At 40.7% G+C, this 20,199-nt stretch overlaps 2 protein-coding genes across 6 annotated transcripts; one reads left to right on the plus strand and one right to left on the minus strand.

Moving 5' to 3' along the window:
• The first annotated feature begins 45 nt into the window (after positions 1–45).
• LOC5512722 (phospholipase DDHD1) lies at positions 46–9,894 on the plus strand. 2 transcript variants are annotated; one of them, XM_048721985.1, is made up of 12 exons: positions 46–618; positions 1,090–1,217; positions 2,485–2,536; positions 3,149–3,280; positions 3,895–4,030; positions 5,424–5,536; positions 5,631–5,737; positions 6,068–6,517; positions 7,102–7,248; positions 8,305–8,773; positions 8,891–9,081; positions 9,225–9,894. In XM_048721985.1, exons 1-11 carry the CDS (start codon positions 243–245, stop codon positions 9,043–9,045), a joined length of 2,265 nt encoding a protein of 754 aa, XP_048577942.1. In that variant the 5' UTR covers positions 46–242; the 3' UTR covers positions 9,046–9,081; positions 9,225–9,894. The 2 variants fall into 2 exon arrangements, with proteins under 2 accessions (XP_048577942.1, XP_048577940.1); XM_048721983.1 differs by having other exon boundaries at positions 47–618; positions 8,891–9,894.
• Positions 9,751–19,784, minus strand: LOC116601524. 4 transcript variants are annotated; one of them, XM_048722012.1, is made up of 5 exons: positions 19,222–19,784; positions 15,610–15,777; positions 14,245–14,524; positions 12,303–12,406; positions 9,751–10,196 (listed from the first exon to the last, which is right to left on the minus strand). In XM_048722012.1, the coding sequence occupies exons 2-5, from the start codon at positions 15,622–15,624 to the stop codon at positions 9,954–9,956; spliced, it is 642 nt and encodes a 213-aa protein (XP_048577969.1). In that variant the 5' UTR covers positions 15,625–15,777; positions 19,222–19,784; the 3' UTR covers positions 9,751–9,953. The 4 variants fall into 4 exon arrangements, with proteins under 4 accessions (XP_048577969.1, XP_048577965.1, XP_048577968.1 ...); XM_048722008.1 differs by lacking the exon at positions 19,222–19,784 and adding an exon at positions 16,680–16,826; XM_048722011.1 differs by lacking the exon at positions 19,222–19,784 and adding an exon at positions 16,673–16,826.
• Between the last annotated feature and the right edge of the window lie 415 nt (positions 19,785–20,199).

Genomic DNA, 20,199 nt, shown 5'->3' on the forward strand with positions numbered 1-20,199 from the left:
GCGGCCTCAGCCATAGCGGTCAGCAGTTCACCGTTGTAGGAAAAGATGATGCGAGTTTCTCGAAATAGCATCTAAACAAGACAAAACAAGGCGGCAAATGCACGCTTAGGCAACTGATTAGTATATTTTTTGTTTATTTGAACCTTGCTTCACTTTTGTGGTACCCTTAACAGGCGTTTGCCTGTTAAGGACAGTACAGAAGAGGTTCATACAGCTTATATTGCTTGCTTTTACCCAGAGGTATGAATGAGAAATCGGATAACGGAAGTGCAGAATCGCCATTTGCCTCACCACCAAAGCCCCCAAGACCTCCGCCGCCTAATTTAAGCAAGCAATCGAGCATAGCTCAACACCTACAGCTTCTCCAGTCGCTAAGATCTGAACGAGTTCGCTGGTTTGTCAAGGAAGATAACAAAAAATGGTCGCCTTTAAACGGAAAAGATTCGCTCGCTATAGAAGCATGCTATCAGAGAATTCAGGATCTAGAGCAAGCATCTGGCAACGAAGACCCATCCAAGCCACTCAACACTCAAATTATCTACGATCTACCGGTAGTCAAAGGGGGACTGTATGAAGTTGATGTCGTTGCAAGAGAATGTAGTCCTATTTACTGGAAAGGTATAACCTATTTCAAATATCAAAAGCACAATCTAGTGGTATATAGGTATACAATTTGGAGAGATGTACTTGTATTGGTTGTTGTTTTGTGTACATAGCTTTGTTCAGCCAGGATTTTGCTATGCCGCTTACACATGAAGCACTGTGTACTTACAAAATCATTTTCATACCTCAAAGTTTAAGATTTGTTTCTTTTACCAAAGTTTGTGAGTGAAAGAATGGTAAATAACTTTCAATAATTAATCATTTTGATTAGTAGTGAGTCTAGAATGAACCATGTCATTGCTAATCATCAAATCATAAGTTGAGCAGCATGTGATGTTGCAAGGACAACAAGAATGGTTTATCAGGGGCTATCCTTTGCAAACAATCCAATTAGAAAGCTGTGATACAACAATTGATACCATCTCTCAATTATTTATTTTCTAAATTGAGACCCTAGTGATGGATGACCAATGATATTGTCTGTAGAGTCAAGTAAACCAGTTTGCCGAGGGACCTGGTTTTTGGGAGGATCATCCTCCGATGCCTGGCAACCAATTAGTGAAGATGATGCAGAGCAGATTGAGTTTTCTCATCAGGGGATTTGGAGAGCAATGGTAATAAGAGCAATATGTACAATATGCATGCAGTATTTGTATTGATCTGAATTTTAGAATAACAGTACATATGTGACAGAGTCACTGTTCTTGTTAAGTGGAACTTTCTAGAACATTTTTAGCCCACAACACTATGAGGTCTAAAAGTCTGTAGGGGTGGTGTCAAGACAAAAACAAACAAGATGCAAATCAGCACAAGTTGTCATAAGTTTTGACTTGCACGATTTTGCAATAAAGTAACCTAAGGAAACACAAGTATTGATGCAAGTTGGCTGTTTTAAGCTCCTGCATGCACTGCTGATGACACAACCATTAGCACACGCTCCTCACATAAACTTGGGTTTATGGTCAATGTTTTGGTACACAGTATTACGTAACTTGGGTTTATGGTGTATAGTCATTGGGTTTATGGTGTATGGTCAATGTTTTGGTACACAGTATTACGTAACTTGGGTTTATGGTGTATAGTCATTGGGTTTATGGTGTATGGTCAATGTTTTGGTACACAGGGTTTATGGTCAATGTTTTGGTACACAGGGTTTATGGTCAATGTTTTGGTACACAGGGTTTATGGTCAATGTTTTGGTACACAGGGTTTATGGTCAATGTTTTGTTACACAGGGTTTATGGTCAATTTTTGTGGTACACAGGGTTTATGGTCAATTTTTTGGTACACAGGGTTTATGGTCAATGTTTTGGTACACAGGGTTTATGGTCAATGTTTTGGTACACAGGGTTTATGGTCAATGTTTTGGTACACAGGGTTTATGGTCAATGTTTTGGTACACAGGGTTTATGGTCAATGTTTTGGTACACAGGGTTTATGGTCAATGTTTTGTTACACAGGGTTTATGGTCAATGTTTTGGTACACAGGGTTTATGGTCAATGTTTTAGTACACAGGGTTTATGGTCAATGTTTTGGTACACAGGGTTTATGGTCAATGTTTTGGTACACAGGGTTTATGGTCAATGTTTTGGTACACAGGGTTTATGGTTAATTTTTTTGGTACACAGGGTTTATGGTCAATGTTTTGGTACACAGGGTTTATGGTCAATGTTTTGGTACACAGGGTTTATGGTCAATGTTTTGGTACACAGGGTTTATGGTCAATGTTCTAGTACACAGGGTTTATGGTCAATGTTTTGGTACACAGGGTTTATGGTCAATGTTCTAGTACACAGGGTTTATGGTCAATGTTTTGGTACACAGGGTTTATGGTCAATGTTTTGGTACACAGGGTTTATGGTCAATGTTTTGGTACACAGGGTCTAGGGATTGCAGCAGACAGTGCAGAGTCAATGGGGGCTGACAAGGAAGGTAAGTGAATTAAATGGTTATAACCAAAGAATATTCTATTAATCAAAAGTGTGCTGAAATTGTTCTTTTGATTGGGAATGAGGTACTAGGGCATTGCTTGTTACTGTACTTCTGATCTTCTTTCAATAAGCACCAATACTGCATATCGGCCATGATATTATCTGTAGCACTAAGGCATTCTGTAGCTCAGGGTCAAGGTTAAAAGTGGTCATTAGCTGGCAAAATTAGGCACCTGTAGCATTATGCATGGGGTGTCCTCCTCCCCCCTCCTTCTCCTGGCTGCCAAGAAGTGGGTCATTTCTTAAAGGATCTTCAAACACCAACTTTTTAAGTATACCTGGTATGCACCTGGAAACAAATATAACAAAAGGGAATGTATTTGAGGAGAAAAATCATAAATAGGATTTTTGATTGCTACCATCTCCATGATTCAAGGGGGTATTTGCTCCTTCTCTATAATGTTTATGTTAACGACTTGCCAGTTCCATAACTTTTTCTCAGGGGGTGACAAGCAATTTGTAAAACCTTAGAATCATGTCCCCTTACATGTGCAGTCTTGTACACTATAAAAATCTGGCCTTTTTTGTATGTTTTTGTATGTTATTAATTCAGCCATGGGCAGACTGCAGCTAAAAGGGTATCATGTCGAGTGGAAAGATGTGACAGACGTATGGCTGTACTGGGATGACATCAAGTCAAGAATCATAAGAGGTGTAGGGACTAAGATTGGTCTGGGATCCCAAGGTATTCTTTGAAATAATTGAATTTAAAAAAATAAATAAATTATGCAATAAATGATGATTTCACCTTACACCATGTTAGTCATTTTTTGAATGAATAATTTTAGAAATAGAAGAACAGGACTGAAAAACTTTGCTCATGCCACTGCTCTCAATATTCTGGAAACCACGAGGGTCAATAATGGCTAAAGGCTCCTTGCATTCAGAATGACTATCCTGTGTGAAGCCAAAATGCTGTTACTCCAAGACTTTGGCTTTTACTGGGAATTTTTTATCATTTTCTTACCATTTATTTAACACTGTGATAAAAGCTAGACAGTTGCACTGCAAAAAGTTACATCCAACATTAAAAAATTGCATTTGATATTTTGTTTGTTATTGCTCTTTAAACTCTTGGAGTAATTTTCTGTCTTATCGAATGTGAAATGAGCTTATTTGCACGTTTTCCTTCCTGTCAAATAAAAATTTTCTAACTTGGCAGGCTTGGTGCCTCCTTGTTTTCTCCCTCGTCTTCAGGAAATCCTGGATGCGCCTCTGAATCTCCAGACATATATATCTAGATATAATTAATGAAAATAAATGGAAGCATTATTTATTTACTTTTTTTCACTATGCTAGGGGTGCAGATTCACCGTGGTTATCACACTGATGCCGTCCCTGAAGATTGCCCCCCTGAGATCTCGCATCTTGTGTTTGTGATTCATGGTATTGGCCAGCTTCTGCACATGAGTAACATCGTCAAGAGTGCCACTGAGTGAGTCCAAGTTTTGATATCTGTTGATACAGATTCCCACAAAAGCCTTGATGAAAGCACCATCTTTACCATTTCATCAATGCATGTGACCAGGGGGGGAGGACTTAGATAAAAACAGATGGGGGTGATCATTGGCAAAATTTTAACCTTAAGGGAACACATTTTGGGCGTGGTCAACAGAAATTCGGTCATACCCAATAGAGATAGCAAATTTGATGTGGTAGAAGGAATTCCCCCCCCCCCCCCCCCCCCCTCCTCTCCCCCGGGCATGTAACCCTACAAGAACACATTGATGCTTTAAAAAAATGCAGTGACTTCCTCAAGAAAGCTTTATTTCTTGCATCACCCTTTTTGTTGTCTAACGTTTTCATTCATACTTATTCAAAAGTGATTGCATGTGAGTGTAACAAGCCACTCTCTCAATTTATCCTTTTTGCTTGCTTTAGGCTAAGGTGGCTTGACCCAGTATTCCCTCCATCACACCGTCCATCTTTGAAAATGCAGTGCGCGAAGAAATGAAATCAGATTCTATATTCAATACACCAAACCAATAACATAAGGATGAAAATATAATATGACATATAAATTTTGTTGATCGAAATAAATGTCACGTGAGTAAGACGCCCGGCCTGCTTTTATTATAGGACAAATTTTTAGCCCATATCCAATTTTTTTCTTAAGTCCTATTCATATAGAGCAAATTTATACGTAAAATTAACAACAAAGTTGCGATGACTACTTACGACTCATTATTAAACATACTTCTATGTTATGCCCTTTTCTCTGCCACTATATCTTGGTATTTATTAAGAAGCTATTCAGATTAAAGGGCTCATGCGATTTCGAATATGATGTCCATAAAGGTATAGTGGTGTCGATTGGATTTGTTTACTAATACTGATTTAAGAACAGTTTTTGCAAAAGCCCTTTCTATTTTTAAAATCCCTGATAGATTTTTTCCATCTTTATTCGGAGAAGACTTTGGTAATTGTAGATAACTCTGGCGTGGCATTTTATTCAATAAATATCTTCTAAGACCCTCTACTGTAACCGAACATTCAGGTAAATATTGAAGCAAATCAGCCCTTTAGAGGAAATTTGTGCTCTGGGTCTCCCTATTGTTTTGGATATGTCATAACATAAGATTCACTCGTGCATTGCACTTGGCTGCTTGGCTGCTTGGATATGCAATCTTAGGTCATTTAAAAGATTTTCAAAGATGAAAGGTGTGATGGAGGGAATACTGGGTCAAGCCACCTTAAAGGGAAAAACTGTCAGGAATAATTCAAATGTGTTAGTCGTAACCTTGATCATTGCACTAAATGTAATTTTGTCTCACTATAAACTCCCTATATGTACCCATATATGAGGCTCGTGGTTTTATTCATTTCAGTTTTCGGTCTTCTGCTGAGAAAGTACACGAAAAAAATATCCCAGGTTTTCCCCGTGGTCAGAGAGTTGAGTTTTTCCCTGTGGAATGGAGGTCTTCATTAAAATTGGATGATGGTAAAATGTTATTACCTTTATTTTATGTTATTTCATTGCTATCTTACTCTGTTACCTGTAATGTGTTTTATTTTATTTTTTTCCCTGCTCACAGGTGCAATTGATGCTATCACACCGGCTAGTGTTTCTGGCCTGCGAAAAGTTCTTAACATAACTATGATGGACATAATGTACTACACAAGTCCCTTTTACAGATATGAGGTGTGTAGCTTACTTGAATACCACCCCAAACCATAACTTGAGGTCTGCCATTGCACTTTCCCAGCGTCCCTAGAGATTGTATCAGGGAAAATGCCTTTGCTAGTATTTAAGAACTGGTGATTTGGGACTGTATGTTGAGTACCTGGTATGCTAAACTGACAATAGTGTATATTCCCCTTAACACACTGCTGAATTACACCATAATAAACCTGTATAGTTATTTTGGTTATCCCATGTGTTTTTCCACTTTCTGAAATAGTGTAACACTAAATTCATTCTTTGCCCATGCAAGTGCTCAAAGTAAATGGCAAACTTTCTTTTTGAACTCAGATAATCAGTGGTTTGAGGGAGGAGCTTAATCGCTTATACTCACTCTTCTGTGAGCGGAACCCTTCCTTCCAAGCAAAGCAGGGCAAAGTTTCCATTATCGCCCACTCCCTGGGTAGTGTCATCATGTATGACATACTGTCACTGTGGGACACTGAGATACGCCACCTGTCTGACCAAGAAAAAGCTGGCACTGGCTTCCTGACGGAAAGTTTCTCATTCCTGCGTAACGTCACAGGGTACCCTGAGTCTGAATCATCTGACTCTGATCCTGAGGGGTCCCCCCTGAGGCAAGCTCGCAAGGAGAACATTAGGGTGGAGTTATCTAAGGCGAGGAGTAAAGTAATGGAGCTAGAGGCAAAGCTGAAAAGTCAGATTGAATTTGATCAAAATCGCCGCGGGGAGAATGGTTCCACGGCAGAGGATGTTTGCCAATACGCCCTTAAATTCAAGGTAATGTTACGCACCTTATTTGAATGAAGTGATATAATAGGAATCCCATTTTCATCAATCTGCTTGCACTACTCTCATTGACACAAGCATGCACTGCTTATATTCTTTCAGGGGAAAATCAAGCTCATTTGGGGTAAAAAAATGTACATGAGATTGAGTTTTGGAGTTCGAAATAATTCAGGATTCAATACTGAATCGACATCAGGATTCAATACTGAATTTGAAATTACATGTTACCACACATTAAATTTCAAAATAGTTTGATCAATTTTTTGTGTAAGAGTGCATTGTGGAACTGTCGTTAGAGTTGGAACACTCATCAACTTTGATCTCCATTCAAACTTGGCTTAAAATTACCCAACTTGCATGCATTACTGATATGATACCCAGAAAATCGTTAATGTTAAATGCCCAATGGTTTCCCTGTCCAGATTCATCACACATTTTTACAGGATCCCTCTGAGTTATTTTCTCTAGATTTCAATAAATGCTTGGACAATCCAGAGGGATTTTCTTGGGATTCACAAAGATGGTCATTCGGTCAGTCAGTCGGTCTGCTTCACGTCAAGTGTTCTTGTTTGTAGGTTGAAAACCTGTTCTCTGTTGGATCTCCGCTGGCTGTATTCCTAACTCTCCGAGGGCTGAGACCACAGGATGACGTTGAAGATCATGTGCTTCCAAAGTCTGTCTGCAAGAAGATGCTGAACATCTATCACCCAGCTGATCCAGTGGTAAAAATGTTTTTATTGTTACACTAACATCTCTAATAGGTTATTCTGTCAATCATATCCCTGTCAATCATTATTCCTGTCAATCATTCCTGCCAATCATTTTCCTGTCAATCATGTCCCTGTCAATCATATCCCTGTTAATCATATTCCTGTCAGTCATATCCCTGTCAATCATATCCCTGTCAATTATGTTCCTTTCAATCATATCCCACTCAATCATATTACTGTCAATCATATTCCTGTCAATCATATCCCTGTTAATCATATCCCTGTCAATCATATCCCTGTCAATCATATTCCTGTCAATTATATTCCTGTCAATCATATTCCAGTCAATCATATTCCTGCCAATCATATTCCTGTCAATCATATTCCTGTCAATCATATCTCTGTCAATCATATTCCTGTCAATCATATTCCTGTCAATCATATCCCTGTCAATCATATTCCTGTCAATCATATCCCTGTCAATCATATCCCTGTCAATCATATTCCTGTCAATCATAGTTTTAGTCTTGGCTTTTGCCCCTCTGTGATCTTAAGACCTGGTAAAAAAATTGTTTATTAAACAGTACATAAATCACTTGGTTTTCCATAATAAAATGTTAGCCATGTCTGTCAGTCATTAAACCCACATTGTCACCAGTTTAATCCCGGTCGATTACCTCGCATTGTCACCAGTTTACTCCCGGTCGATTACCTCGCATTGTCACCAGTTTACTCCCGGTCGATTACCTCGCATTGTCACCAGTTTACTCCCGGTCGATTACCTCGCATTGTCACCAGTTTACTCCCGGTCGATTACCTAACAATATCCAATGATTTTTAATGGAAAACGCGAAAAATATTTCACAAAGCAGTATGTTTATTGGAAGTCTCTTTGAGGATGTGATTGATAATTTAAAGCGCATGGCCTGTTTAATATCTCGGATTTTAATTGATTCTTTTGTCTTTTAACGGTTGAGGTTTTTACGTCGGACCTCCGGACGTAAACTCGTGACAATGCGGCTTTAAGTGTCAATGACTCTCCTGTAGCCTGAAATTGTTTTTCAACAGGCATATCGCATGGAGCCATTAATAAGCGAGGAGTATTCCTCTGTCCCACCCATTCAACTCCACCGCTTTGATAGCCACAAACTTGGCTACCTCGAAGAGAAGAAGCCAGCTCGGGAAAGTGGGGGCTGGAAATTCTTCAACTACAAAGTGGGTTACTCCAAAAGTTCAGAGGAGCCTCGCAGCAGATCAGGCTCTACTGCAAGTGACAGTGATGCCCCGGAAGACGAGATTGTAATTGTCGGTCACTCTGTCCCTCAGGGGGGGAGGGAGGATCAGTGTGATGGCGATAGGGGCAAGGCTAAGGAGAAAAAAAGTGGGTGGATCTCCAGTTGGTTTGGCTCCTCCCAGCGCAAGTCTGTTGAAAGTGATGGCCAGTGTAGTGAAGATGGTGCCACCAGTAATGGGCAGGCCAACAGACGACAGAAGGCTGGCGCTGGGGCACCGGAGTACATTGCAGTACCTAGTAAAGGTAGTAGCTCCTCTCTAGTAAATCTGCTCATTTGATTACAGTTTACTGTTACTACAGTAATACTGTAGTTTTCCAAATTAAAAATTGCTTTGTTTATTTCCTTTTCCTTGTTTTCAGATTTGTCTGACCGCCTTGACTATGTGCTAAGGGAAGGCTATATGGAGAGTAATTACTGGTCAGCAGTCACGTCACATGTGTCATACTGGACATCATCTGACGTCGCGAGGTTTGTCTTGGAAAACACCCTGGAATTTGTACCAAGTCCCACATAAAGCCAGTGTGTACCCTACAGATCGAGGAAGAGTCAGGTCAGATTAAAATATGAGATAAACCAACATTAATATTAAATATGTTATCAAAGTGCTATGCTTTTAGATGTCTGTGCAGGATTGTTCTTAGCCTACTAGTCAGCTCTCATTTGGGATAATTCTGATTTTTTTTTTCAATCTAGCCTGTAGAGCTTTAAGATGTCCCTTATCCTAGTAACCCTTGGCCCTCAAGCATTCAAAGACAAGCCATTTCCTAATAACCACAAATGAGGTTAGACTAGCAGCCTAGATTGTACTCTGTTTTTGTGCTAGGGAAGGGGTACATATTTTCTAGGGTCTTCATAATGGTTATTTATTGCTGCATGTTTTGTACAGAGAGTGGTCTTGTGGTATGTGGTATGTATATTTTCAGTGTGTTGTTTGATTTTATTATTCAACTATCCTTTGTTCTGTGAAAAAACAGAAACAGTATATCTATATAGTACCAAAGAATCAAAAAAGGAAGCTTATTAAACAACTACAGCTCCTACCTATTTTTAAAATAAAATGGCCTTTATCCATATGCCCTATATATTTCATATCTTTTTGTGCCAAAACTAAGTATAATATTTTGGTAATCTGACAAAAATTACTTTTTTAAGGTTTGGTATGATAGAGAGTTATACATGAATGTTAAGTATAAATGAATTATAGCACACATTTGCATGATTTTGATGTTAAATTATAGAATATATTATTCAATGATATACACAGAAACTTCAAATAATTTTATGGTCTTAGTTGCACGTTCTTTAATAAAAGTACATCTGTTTGTTATCCAAGCAAAATTCCAATAAATAGTTTGTCCAATTACTTATGTCTCGTTTTTTTATTCTTGAATTCCAATTAATAAATAATAGTAGCCTAAATGTTTAAAACCATGGTAGTACGTGATGATTTTGCCTGACGAATTCAAGTAGGAAATGTCCTGATTTGTGTGTAATAGATGTCTTGTTAGCATTTTTTGCTTCCCTCGTCCTTTTCATGGCAAGGTAGAAGTTTATTGACCCGGATTGGCTTCTGCTAGTACCATGGTTGGTGTAGGACCAAAAGACAGTATATAAGGATGGAAGAATACGCTCTTTCAGCAGAGTGTCCTTGTCTTTTCTTGCTTTCTGTTTAGACAAATGTATAGAGAAAACATTTTTAAATACTTGTTAAGCTAAGACTAGAGCTCTTTATTCAAATCTTATGGCTATGTTAACTCTCAGCCCATGTAGAATTTGATCAAACACCCCACCCATACTTCACATCCCTCAATGCTTACTGGGTTGTACATTTCCCCAAAACCCTATCACTTAATATGTTGTAGACAGTACCCCACCCCTAATGCTTACTGTGTTGACAGGCCCCAACCCCACCCCTAATTCTGTTTTTTTTAAGTTTGGTACCCACTTCACCCCCTAATGCAGACTTTGTTGTAGATGTTTACCCAACCTACCCCTAATGCTCACTGGATTGTAGACAGCCCCCACCCCACCCCTAATGCTTACTGGATTGTAGACAGCCCCCACCCCACCCCTAATGCTCACTGGATTGTAGACAGCCCCCACCCCACCCCTAATGCTTACTGGATTGTAGATGGCCCTCTCCCACCCCTAATGCTCACTGGATTGTAGATGGCCCCCACCACACCCCTAATACTTACTGGATTGTAGATGGCCCCCACCCCACCCCTAATGCTTACTGTGTTGTAGACGGCCCCCACCCCTAATGCTTACTGGATTGTAGATGGCCCCCACCCCACCCCTAATGCTTACTGGATTGTAGATGGCCCCCACCCCACCCCTAATGCTTACTGGATTGTAGATGGCCCTCACCCCACCCCTAATGCTAACTGGATTGTAGATGGCCCCCACCCCACCCCTAATGCTTACTGGATTGTAGATGGCCCTCACCCCACCCCCAATGCTTACTGGATTGTAGATGGCCCCCACCACACCCCTAATACTTACTGGATTGTAGATGGCCCCCACCCCACCCCTAATGCTTACTGTGTTGTAGACGGCCCCCACCCCTAATGCTTACTGGATTGTAGATGGCCCCCACCCCTAATGCTTACTGTGTTGTAGACGGCCCCCACCCCTAATGCTTACTGGATTGTAGACGGCCCCCACCCCTAATGCTTACTGGATTGTAGATGGCCCCCACCCCACCCCTAATGCTTACTGGATTGTAGATGGCCCTCACCCCACCCCCAATGCTTACTGGATTGTAGATGGCCCCCACCCCACCCCTAATGCTTACTGGATTGTAGATGGCCCTCACCCCTAATGCTTACTGGATTGTAGATGGCCCTCTCCCACCCCTAATGCTTACTGGATTGTAGATGGTCCTCACCCCACCCCTAATGCTTACTGGATTGTAGATGGCCCCCACCCCACCCCTAATGCTTACTGGATTGTAGATGGCCCCCACCCCACCCCTAATGCTTACTGGATTGTAGATGGCCCTCACCCCACCCCTAATGCTAACTGGATTGTAGATGGCCCCCACCCCACCCCTAATGCTTACTGGATTGTAGATGGCCCTCACCCCTAATGCTTACTGGATTGTAGATGGCCCCCACCCCACCCCTAATGCTTACTGGATTGTAGATGGCCCTCCCCCACCCCTAATGCTTACTGTGTTGTAGATGGCCCTCTCCCACCCCTAATGCTTACTGTGTTGTAAATGGCCCTCACCCCACCCCTAATGCTTACTGGATTGTAGATGGCCCCCACCCCACCCCTAATGCTTACTGGATTGTAGATGGCCCTCACCCCACCCCTAATGCTTACTGGATTGTAGATGGCCCCACCCCACCCCTAATGCTTACTGGATTGTAGATGGCCCTCACCCCTAATGCTTACTGGATTGTAGATGGCCCTCTCCCACCCCTAATGCTTACTGGATTGTAGATGGCCCTCCCCCACCCCTAATGCTTATTGTGTTGTAGACGGCCCCCACCCCTAATGCTTACTGTGTTGTAGACGGCCCCCACCCCTAATGCTTATTGGATTGTAGATTTCCCCCAACCCACCCCTAGTGCTAATCATAGTGTGATCCCCCACCCCACCCCTAGTGCTAATCATAGTGTGATCCCCCCACCCCTAGTGCTAACCATAGTGTGATCTCCCCACCCCACCCCTAGTGCTAACAATAGTGTGATCTCCCCACCCCACCCCACCCCTAGTGCTAACAACAGTGTGATCTCCCCCCACCCTACCCCCAGTACTTACCGTAGTGTAGACTGTTCCTGAGGGACCAATAGCTACGTAGCGCCCAGTCCTGACATTTTGTAAGCGAACAATACTTGTCCCGTACGATTGTAAGTTGAACACGCCTGCAAAAATAAAGGAAAAGACCAATTAACATGCCTCTGTTTCTGTGTACACACCCTAGCTAAACTTACAGCCCTCTTCCCACACCCTCCTCCATGCACACACCCTGGCTAAACTTAAGCTATTCATGTATCCCTGGCAGCACCTATAGTCCTCTCCAATCCGGATTCTCTCTCGACCACAAAACACTTGCTCTTTGCTTTTCATGTTCCCATGAACTGAACCCCCCCCCCTTCCCAAACACGCACCCCCTCATGCCCTCCCCCCGACAACACTCACAGCTATCCATGTATCCCTGACAACACTTACAGCTATCCATGTATCCCTGACAATACTTACAGCTATCCATGTATCCCTGACAATACTTACAGCTACCCATGTATCCCTAACAATACTTACAGCTATCCATGTATTCCTGACAATACTTACAGCTATCCATGTATCCCTGACAATACTTACAGCTATCCATGTATCCCTGACAATACTTACAGCTATCCATGTATCCCTGACAATACTTACAGCTATCCATGTATCCCTGACAATACTTACAGCCATCCATGTATCCCTGACAATACTTACAGCTATCCATGTATCCCTAACAATACTTACAGCTATCCATGTATCCCTGACAATACTTACAGCTATCCATGTATCCCTAACAATACTTACAGCTATCCATGTATCCCTGACAATACTCACAGCAATCCATGTATCCCTGACAATACTTACAGCTATCCATGTATCCCTGACAATACTTACAGCTATCCATGTATCCCTGACAATACTTACAGCTATCCATGTATCCCTGACAATACTTACAGCTATCCATGTATCCCTGACAATACTTACAGCTATCCAAGTATCCCTGTCAATACTTACAGCTATCCAAGTATCCCTGGCAACACTTACAGCTATCCATGTATCCCTGACAATACTTACAGCTATCCATGTATCCCTGACAACACTTACAGCTATTCAAGTATCCCTGACAATACTTACAGCTATCCATGTATCCCTGACAATACTTACAGCTATCCATGTATTCCTAACAATACCTCACAGCTATCCTTGTATTCCTGGCAATACTTACAGCTATCCATGTATCCCTAACAATACTTACAGCTATCCATGTATTCCTAACAATACTTACAGCTATCCATGTATCTCTGACAATACTTACAGTGATCCATGTATCCCTGACAATACTTACAGCTATCCATTTATCCCTGACAACACTTACAGCTATCCATGTATCCCTAGCAAAACTTACAGCTATCAATGTATCCCTGACAACACTTACAGCTATCAATGTATCCCTGACAATACTAACAGCTATCCATGTATCCCTGGCAATACTTACGGCTATCCATGTATCCCTGACAATACTTACAGCTATCCAAGTATCCCTGACAATACTTACAGCTATCCATGTATCCCTGGCAATACTTACGGCTATTCAGGTATCCCTGACAATACTTACAGCTATCCATGTATTCCTGACAATACTTACAGCTATCCATGTATCCCTGACAATACTTACAGCTTTCCATGTATTCCTAACAATACTTACAGCTATCCATGTATCCCTTACAATACTTAAAGCTATCCATGTATCCCTGACAATACTTACAGCTATCCATGTATCCCTGACAACACTTACAGCTATCCATTTATCCCTGACAACACTTACAGCTATCCATGTATCCCTGACAAAACTTACAGCTATCAATGTATCCCTGACAACACTTACAGTTATCCATGTATTCCTAACAATACTAACAGCTATCCATGTATCCCTGGCAATACTTACGGCTATCCATGTATCCCTGGCAATACTTACAGCTTTCCATGTACCCCTGGCAGTACTCGTAGTCTTCCCCGGTGATGGTACCATTGTCGTATAGCGCTAGGTAGAAGCCAAGTTTGTTGTACAATGTCACTCGCCGGGAGTGGGATGGGATGACGTGGTTAATGACCGGCTTGCCAAAGATATGAGTGGCCACTTGGTTTTTCTTGCTCATCTGTCTACTGTAGTGATCCAGTTGGGCCTTGTCACGTGTACTGAATGGTTGTGCTTGAAGAGTTGCTATAAGAATACTGCACATCGCGAGTAATGTCACCTTAAAGAGACAACAGCAACAACAACTAATTTTTTACCCAAAATGAAAACAATACAGAGAGCAATAAATATAAATGAACCTGAAATTAATTTCAAAAAAGAATGTTTTAAAGGTACGCTAGCTTCTCCCATGATATTTTAGATATGAATTTTGTAAAAAAAAAGTATTAAACTTTATTTTTTAGATGGTTATTTCGATATTTTAACATATTATGCGCCTTCCAATATTAATAATAACAAAGGTGTGGCTGACAAGACTTTTCTCTGTCAAACTTAGTAACCTGACCTAAAAGCGATTACTGATTACGCCCCAAAAAATATTTAAATATCACCTTTTTTTATAAAAGAAATCGGGAAATTTTAGTTATTCCGATATTTTCCCCAAAACGCAAAAGTGAAGCGTCACGAAATTCGCGCTCCTCAAAATCGCGACAATTTTATTAGATATACAGATTTTGTTTTATTCGAATTTTTTATGGAAAAAGTTCACCCAAACCCTGAGAAATGCACTCCTATTTCGCGAATGTATGAGAAGCACGCCTATTGACCTCTGAAAAAAACACTCTGAGTCGCAAAAAACTTAAACGTCAACTTATTACCGACAATGCTCTGCTTAGTACGCAAAATTGTTGTAAATTGATGGGTTGTACGAAAATAATATCCTTAAACACTTCTATATTCTTAAAGATATGGGGTAACCAAATTTTTGTAAGTCCATAGATAAAATGAATTGCAACCCATGACTTATTTTAAGAATATAAGAATGTTATTTTAAGAATATAAGAATGTTATTCCTTTATGGTTAAAAGGTATTATGTACTGTTTAAAAAAGATAAGATTCAAATTTACAAAGCAAATAACGGTTCAAATTATAGTTTAGTCTAAAAAATCAGCTCCCATAATCAATGATTATAGTTTTTTATACCTGGAAAACTATTTTAATACGGCAGTCTGCCCTGAAGAAGTCTTATTAAAGACGAAAATTTGGCAGAGTCGATTTCCAGATTTTGGTGTATTGTATTCATTGTTCTGGTACGAGATCGCGACAGTTTGGGCTTTTTGAAAACTATTTTAAGATATACTTACTTGTTGGAAATTCATATTGTTGTTTGTCTGTCTCCTTGGACTGTCTCTCTGAAAGTCTGTTTAACGCCAGCGTTTTTATAACGGTCAATCTGTACAGTTTATTCTATTCTTGATATTGTTGTTGCTTTGTGCAAAACAAACTCTTTAATCCCTGGCTTTTGTCTTTTCCTGAGAAAACAAAAAAATCGGAATTTTTGTTAGTCTTTAGAAATTCCTGGGCAATTAATCGGTTATAGTCCAGTAATCGATAAAGCATTCATTTAAGGGCTGGGCGGTTGCTGACTCTTCAAATATCAAAAGCGAGCATGTTTGTTGTTTACGGAGTTCCGTTTTGTTTTGGTAAAATATGAACCATTAGCACAACAAATTGTATGTCGTACATGATTGTACACTTGAAACGATTGACCGATAAACTATGCTAGAGTGGTTTCAGATCCTCAAACAAAACCGAAAAAATAGAACAAGAAGAATCGGTAGGTTCAAAGAATTGCGCTCGCTTTTTATGTCGCGACTAGTAGTTTTGGTAGATGAGCCTCATAGGGGCTATTAGTACGTTTTTACTCACGAAAATATTGGCCCAACACCAGTACGACTTGCCACGCGAACCTGTTTAACACTTACTGGAGGTGTCTAAAAGCTTAACTACACAAGACTGTTGCGCTTTATAAGAGAAGGTTTGTTTGCTATTCCGAATAGAGAGCAATGTAGCTCCACAAATTAGCCAGGCAAGGCTTGGGCGGCAAGCCTCCAAACATCACCGCTAGTTGAGTTAACAGACAATTAAGCAGGTTCTTTCAGGCTATGTTACGTGTGCCTGTCCGGCGAGTTTGAAATTCCAGCAAAGGCGTAAAGACAAGGTGAACACAGAAGCAACAATAGCTATAGTCTTTCCTAATAGAAGCCGACAAAAACATGCTCTCTTTCAACCTTAGTGAATAATCCATTTATGTAGACCAAGAATTTAAGGTGTTTTTACCTAAACAGCCACACAGCGAAAAACGATCAAGCTATCGACCGCGAAAGCCTCCCTAGACTTGGAAAAATAAGTATGCGCGAGGCTTACTTCTCACCAAAGTTCCTTCTTTTGTGTCAACCAATTTGTCCCGCTGACTTAACTGTGGCTTTTCTTTGTTTTTCGTACTACAAACTTCCGACAGTTAGCTTTTATAAAGCATTGCCAGCTCGTCTTGGATAATCAAATTAAGTTTCCGTGGTAGTACGGAAGTTTTACAGTGTCATTTATTTAATCAATTACAAGTGCGAGCAGAAGTGTCTTTAAAGATCGGATCACTTCCGAGCGATAGCTAACTACACTAAATACCCAACCGTTATCAAGTCTTCCGTACTTCTCATCAAAACGAAAATAAGTATATTATGAGTTTCCTATGTTTTTTCTTCCGTTTCCTCTTTTTCGAAAACATACTACGTTACCGTCCCGTGTTTTTTTGGTTACTAATATTGCTGTGAAATCATCTCAGTAATGTGCGTATTATTCGGCTTTGCAATATAATATACTTTTAGACCACCAACAGTGACCATGGGAGAAGGCGTGGGTTTGCCCCGACCCTGGACTCGGTGGTCTGACGAGACCGTAGGTACGTTGGGCAAAGTGCCCGGTAAACACACGAGGGCGCTCTCTAAAGAAACGCATTATTAACTATTTTGTCTGAATAACTTATCTTGGCTAGTTTGATCTATCGGCGTTATCAAGCAGACGATCATCACCTACGCCTCCGTTGAGTGCTCTTTGTTGCAGTGTGTATTGTTACATATCTAAGCGATGGTGTAATAACCTGCTTGCTAACACATGGCTATGATGTGGCGGCGGCTCAACATCTGAGGTTTTTTTTTCCACCAATAAAAAGAAACAGTTCACTACCTGCAAGTATGTTGGCGCTAGAAGATCAAAAGCGATAGATTTAAGATCATTAAAAGTAAATTCGTATTATAAGTACAGTGGGGACTGATATTTGGGGACTGCCATTTAATAGCTACAACATTTTGACATTACCACTAAGAATAACCAGATCAATCTGTTAGGGAATATATAGAATAGAATTCTAACTGTTTATAGGCGACGACCTAGCTACAGAGAAGGTCATTTAAATAAAATGTAAAAATCTAATTATGAATTAAATGCAGAAAAGGATTAGACTTGAGTGGGAGGGGTAGGGGGTCTAAGATCCTAGAACTCCCCGCGTTCAATCGAATGACAACGCTCTTTGTTCCTATCACATATCGTCTCCCATCAGTTTATATCGGTTAATAATCATTCTAGCCTAATGGTAGGTTTACCCTTGTTTCCGGAAACCTACTGCTGTTTTACGACCACATGGTTATACTTCCTACTTCCGTTAGTTTAATGAGTTGTACGATACGAGAAAAATGGCAAAGCAGCAACGCTAGCAACCCCACACAACCATTCCCTACAGCAAACACATCTACAGAAGTATATTAGATCAAAGGTTATTTACTTTTAGATCAAAAGCTCTGTACTTTTAGATCAAATGTTCTCGTACTTTTAGAAAAAAAGGTTCTGTATTATTAGAACAAAGGTTCTGTATTTTTAGATCAAGGTTGTGTACTTTTAGACCAAAGGTATATTACCCAAAATTAACCATCGAGGAATAAGGTTTGTGATATCGACAAGTTTTTTGTCCACAATTTCGGTTTCAAACCAACGCCCCCTGACCCTTGTCTGGGTAGTTATCCCCCCCCCACCACCACCACCACTATCCTAGCGTCTCACGAGAAATGACCAACCGCCAAGAGTGTGTGGGCGAATCACCTCTTTTGTACTGGTTTCTAAGTTACCCGCTCGTTTGTCAGAAAAACGCCGCGAGCTTGTTCCGGTGACGCTGTACCGCTTAGCCTACTCGTAATTTTTCGAGCAAGTTGTATATTCTCATAGGAATTCGCGTATCAAATGAGGTCGACGAGGTGGAGGCGGGTGGGGGGGGGGGGGGGGGGGGGCTTGGGAGGGAGGGGAGCGTACCCCTGACCTCTAACAAAAAGTTGCCATCTTAGCTGCGTCTACACACGAAAAGCCTGACGCTAAGGCTGTCTGTCTTAACGTGGCAAACTGAAGTAAAAAAATATCCCTATAGGCTGTTTAAGGGGGTATTGACGGATAGTTATTTTCAAAAAATGCCTTTTTCTACATGTTATAAGTGATATTTTTTTGCGCCAGGTTACGGAAGACTGTCAATTCTTAGCAAAAATTTCACAAACTAGTCTACAGTCCCAGTGATAAAAAAAATGAAATCATATTTTTACTAGTAAAGGCGTTTTTTTTACTTGAGTAGTTGAAAAGCCAATTGGTATCGATGTTCTAAAATAGTTTAACATAAACACGAAACAGTCATATTTTGTAAAAAAATAAATAAATAGCCTTTCATTCTTGGACTTCCACGGAGCCCTAGTAATAGAGAACAGCCAAATTACCGAGACGCACGACTTAGCGTCGAACTTTCTAATATCCTAGAACCTATTTGATTAATAAAAAGCGTCCGTTGCGTGCCGGTTGGTCTATAAAATGTCATTGTCAAGCTATGCTTTCTCTATCGCTATGGATTCTAGAATTTAAAGTACAATACAAGTAGTCCACCTTACCTCCACACGCGCCGACTCTTTGTGCCATTTGATTCTACGTACGCGTGCTTAACACGAATAAGAAAACTCGGAGTCGGCCATTTAGGAAGGAACAACATGTTGATGCGTTTCCGTGCCTTTTAATTGGGCTTTGGCTGTTATCCTAGACTAAATAAAATCATTCGCTACGTACCAGATGACCGTTTTTATTAGGTGTGGCCTTTTTGTTGTTTAACTATTTTAGTGCTCGTGCTTTCATTGTTTCTGTATATCATGTGTAATATCGTGTGTGCAAATTGGGTATCGTGGCGGCACCTCCTAAGATTTGGCCTCATTAATTCTTCTTGTCGACAGACACACTCTGTTCTCAGCGGCAGGCGATTCGCGATCTCTTGGAGAGAGCACTTCTGACGTCACTTCCGGGTTTCTCTAAGCTAGCGGTATTGTGAGAGCTTTCGCGCCTTTTCCGCTACCACACACTTAGCTGGCGTTTTCGTGGTTCATTCGGAACACAAGAACCGGTTATATAAACGTTGGTTGGTTTGGACTAAATGAACGCGTAAATTGGCCGCCGCGTTGCAAGTCAGAAATAGATGGCGACTATGACCTGACGCATCACTTTTATCTGTGTAAAAAGATAAGACAATAATAATTAATTAACGCCTGCAATAAGGCTACGATTGTGCCACTAATGCACTAAGTATCAAGTCAACCAGAAACAGAAAAGAAAATAATAGGTCCTATCTTGCCCTGCCTTGGTTGTCTCTTAGTCTTCCCGCCAGCGTCGGCAAAGTACTTCCATTTTCCCACTTAAACACTTGTTGGGTATGCCTCTTTTCGGCAAACCTGATACCTGCTGCGCTTGTAAATTCTAACGTGGTGGTCGTATGGAAATGCTCACCAGTCGTATTTGCCATCAGCTGGGTAGCCAAGGGTCACGCCGGATAAAACGCTCATGCTGTCAGAAATTGTGCTCAAGCGTCTAAACCTCGCTTTTAG

This window comes from Nematostella vectensis, chromosome 2, assembly GCF_932526225.1.
Source record: "Nematostella vectensis chromosome 2, jaNemVect1.1, whole genome shotgun sequence".
NCBI classification, from domain to species: domain Eukaryota; kingdom Metazoa; phylum Cnidaria; class Anthozoa; order Actiniaria; family Edwardsiidae; genus Nematostella; species Nematostella vectensis.

What these genes read in the sequence shown, in the direction of transcription:
- LOC116601524 (XM_048722012.1), bottom strand. An exon ending in CCAGGGGTACATGGAAAGCT is followed by an intron (nt 12,407 to 14,244) that starts GTAAGTATTGCC and finishes TTATTTTTGCAG; the next exon opens with GCGTGTTCAACTTACAATCG. An exon ending in CAGGAACAGTCTACACTACG is followed by an intron (nt 10,197 to 12,302) that starts GTAAGTACTGGG and finishes TTGTCTAAACAG; the next exon opens with AAAGCAAGAAAAGACAAGGA.
- LOC5512722 (XM_048721985.1), top strand. Translation starts at nt 243, where the DNA reads ATGAATGAGAAATCGGATAACGGAAGTGCAGAATCGCCATTTGCCTCA. An exon ending in ATCGTCAAGAGTGCCACTGA is followed by an intron (nt 4,031 to 5,423) that starts GTGAGTCCAAGT and finishes TATTCATTTCAG; the next exon opens with TTTTCGGTCTTCTGCTGAGA. An exon ending in TTCATTAAAATTGGATGATG is followed by an intron (nt 5,537 to 5,630) that starts GTAAAATGTTAT and finishes CCCTGCTCACAG; the next exon opens with GTGCAATTGATGCTATCACA.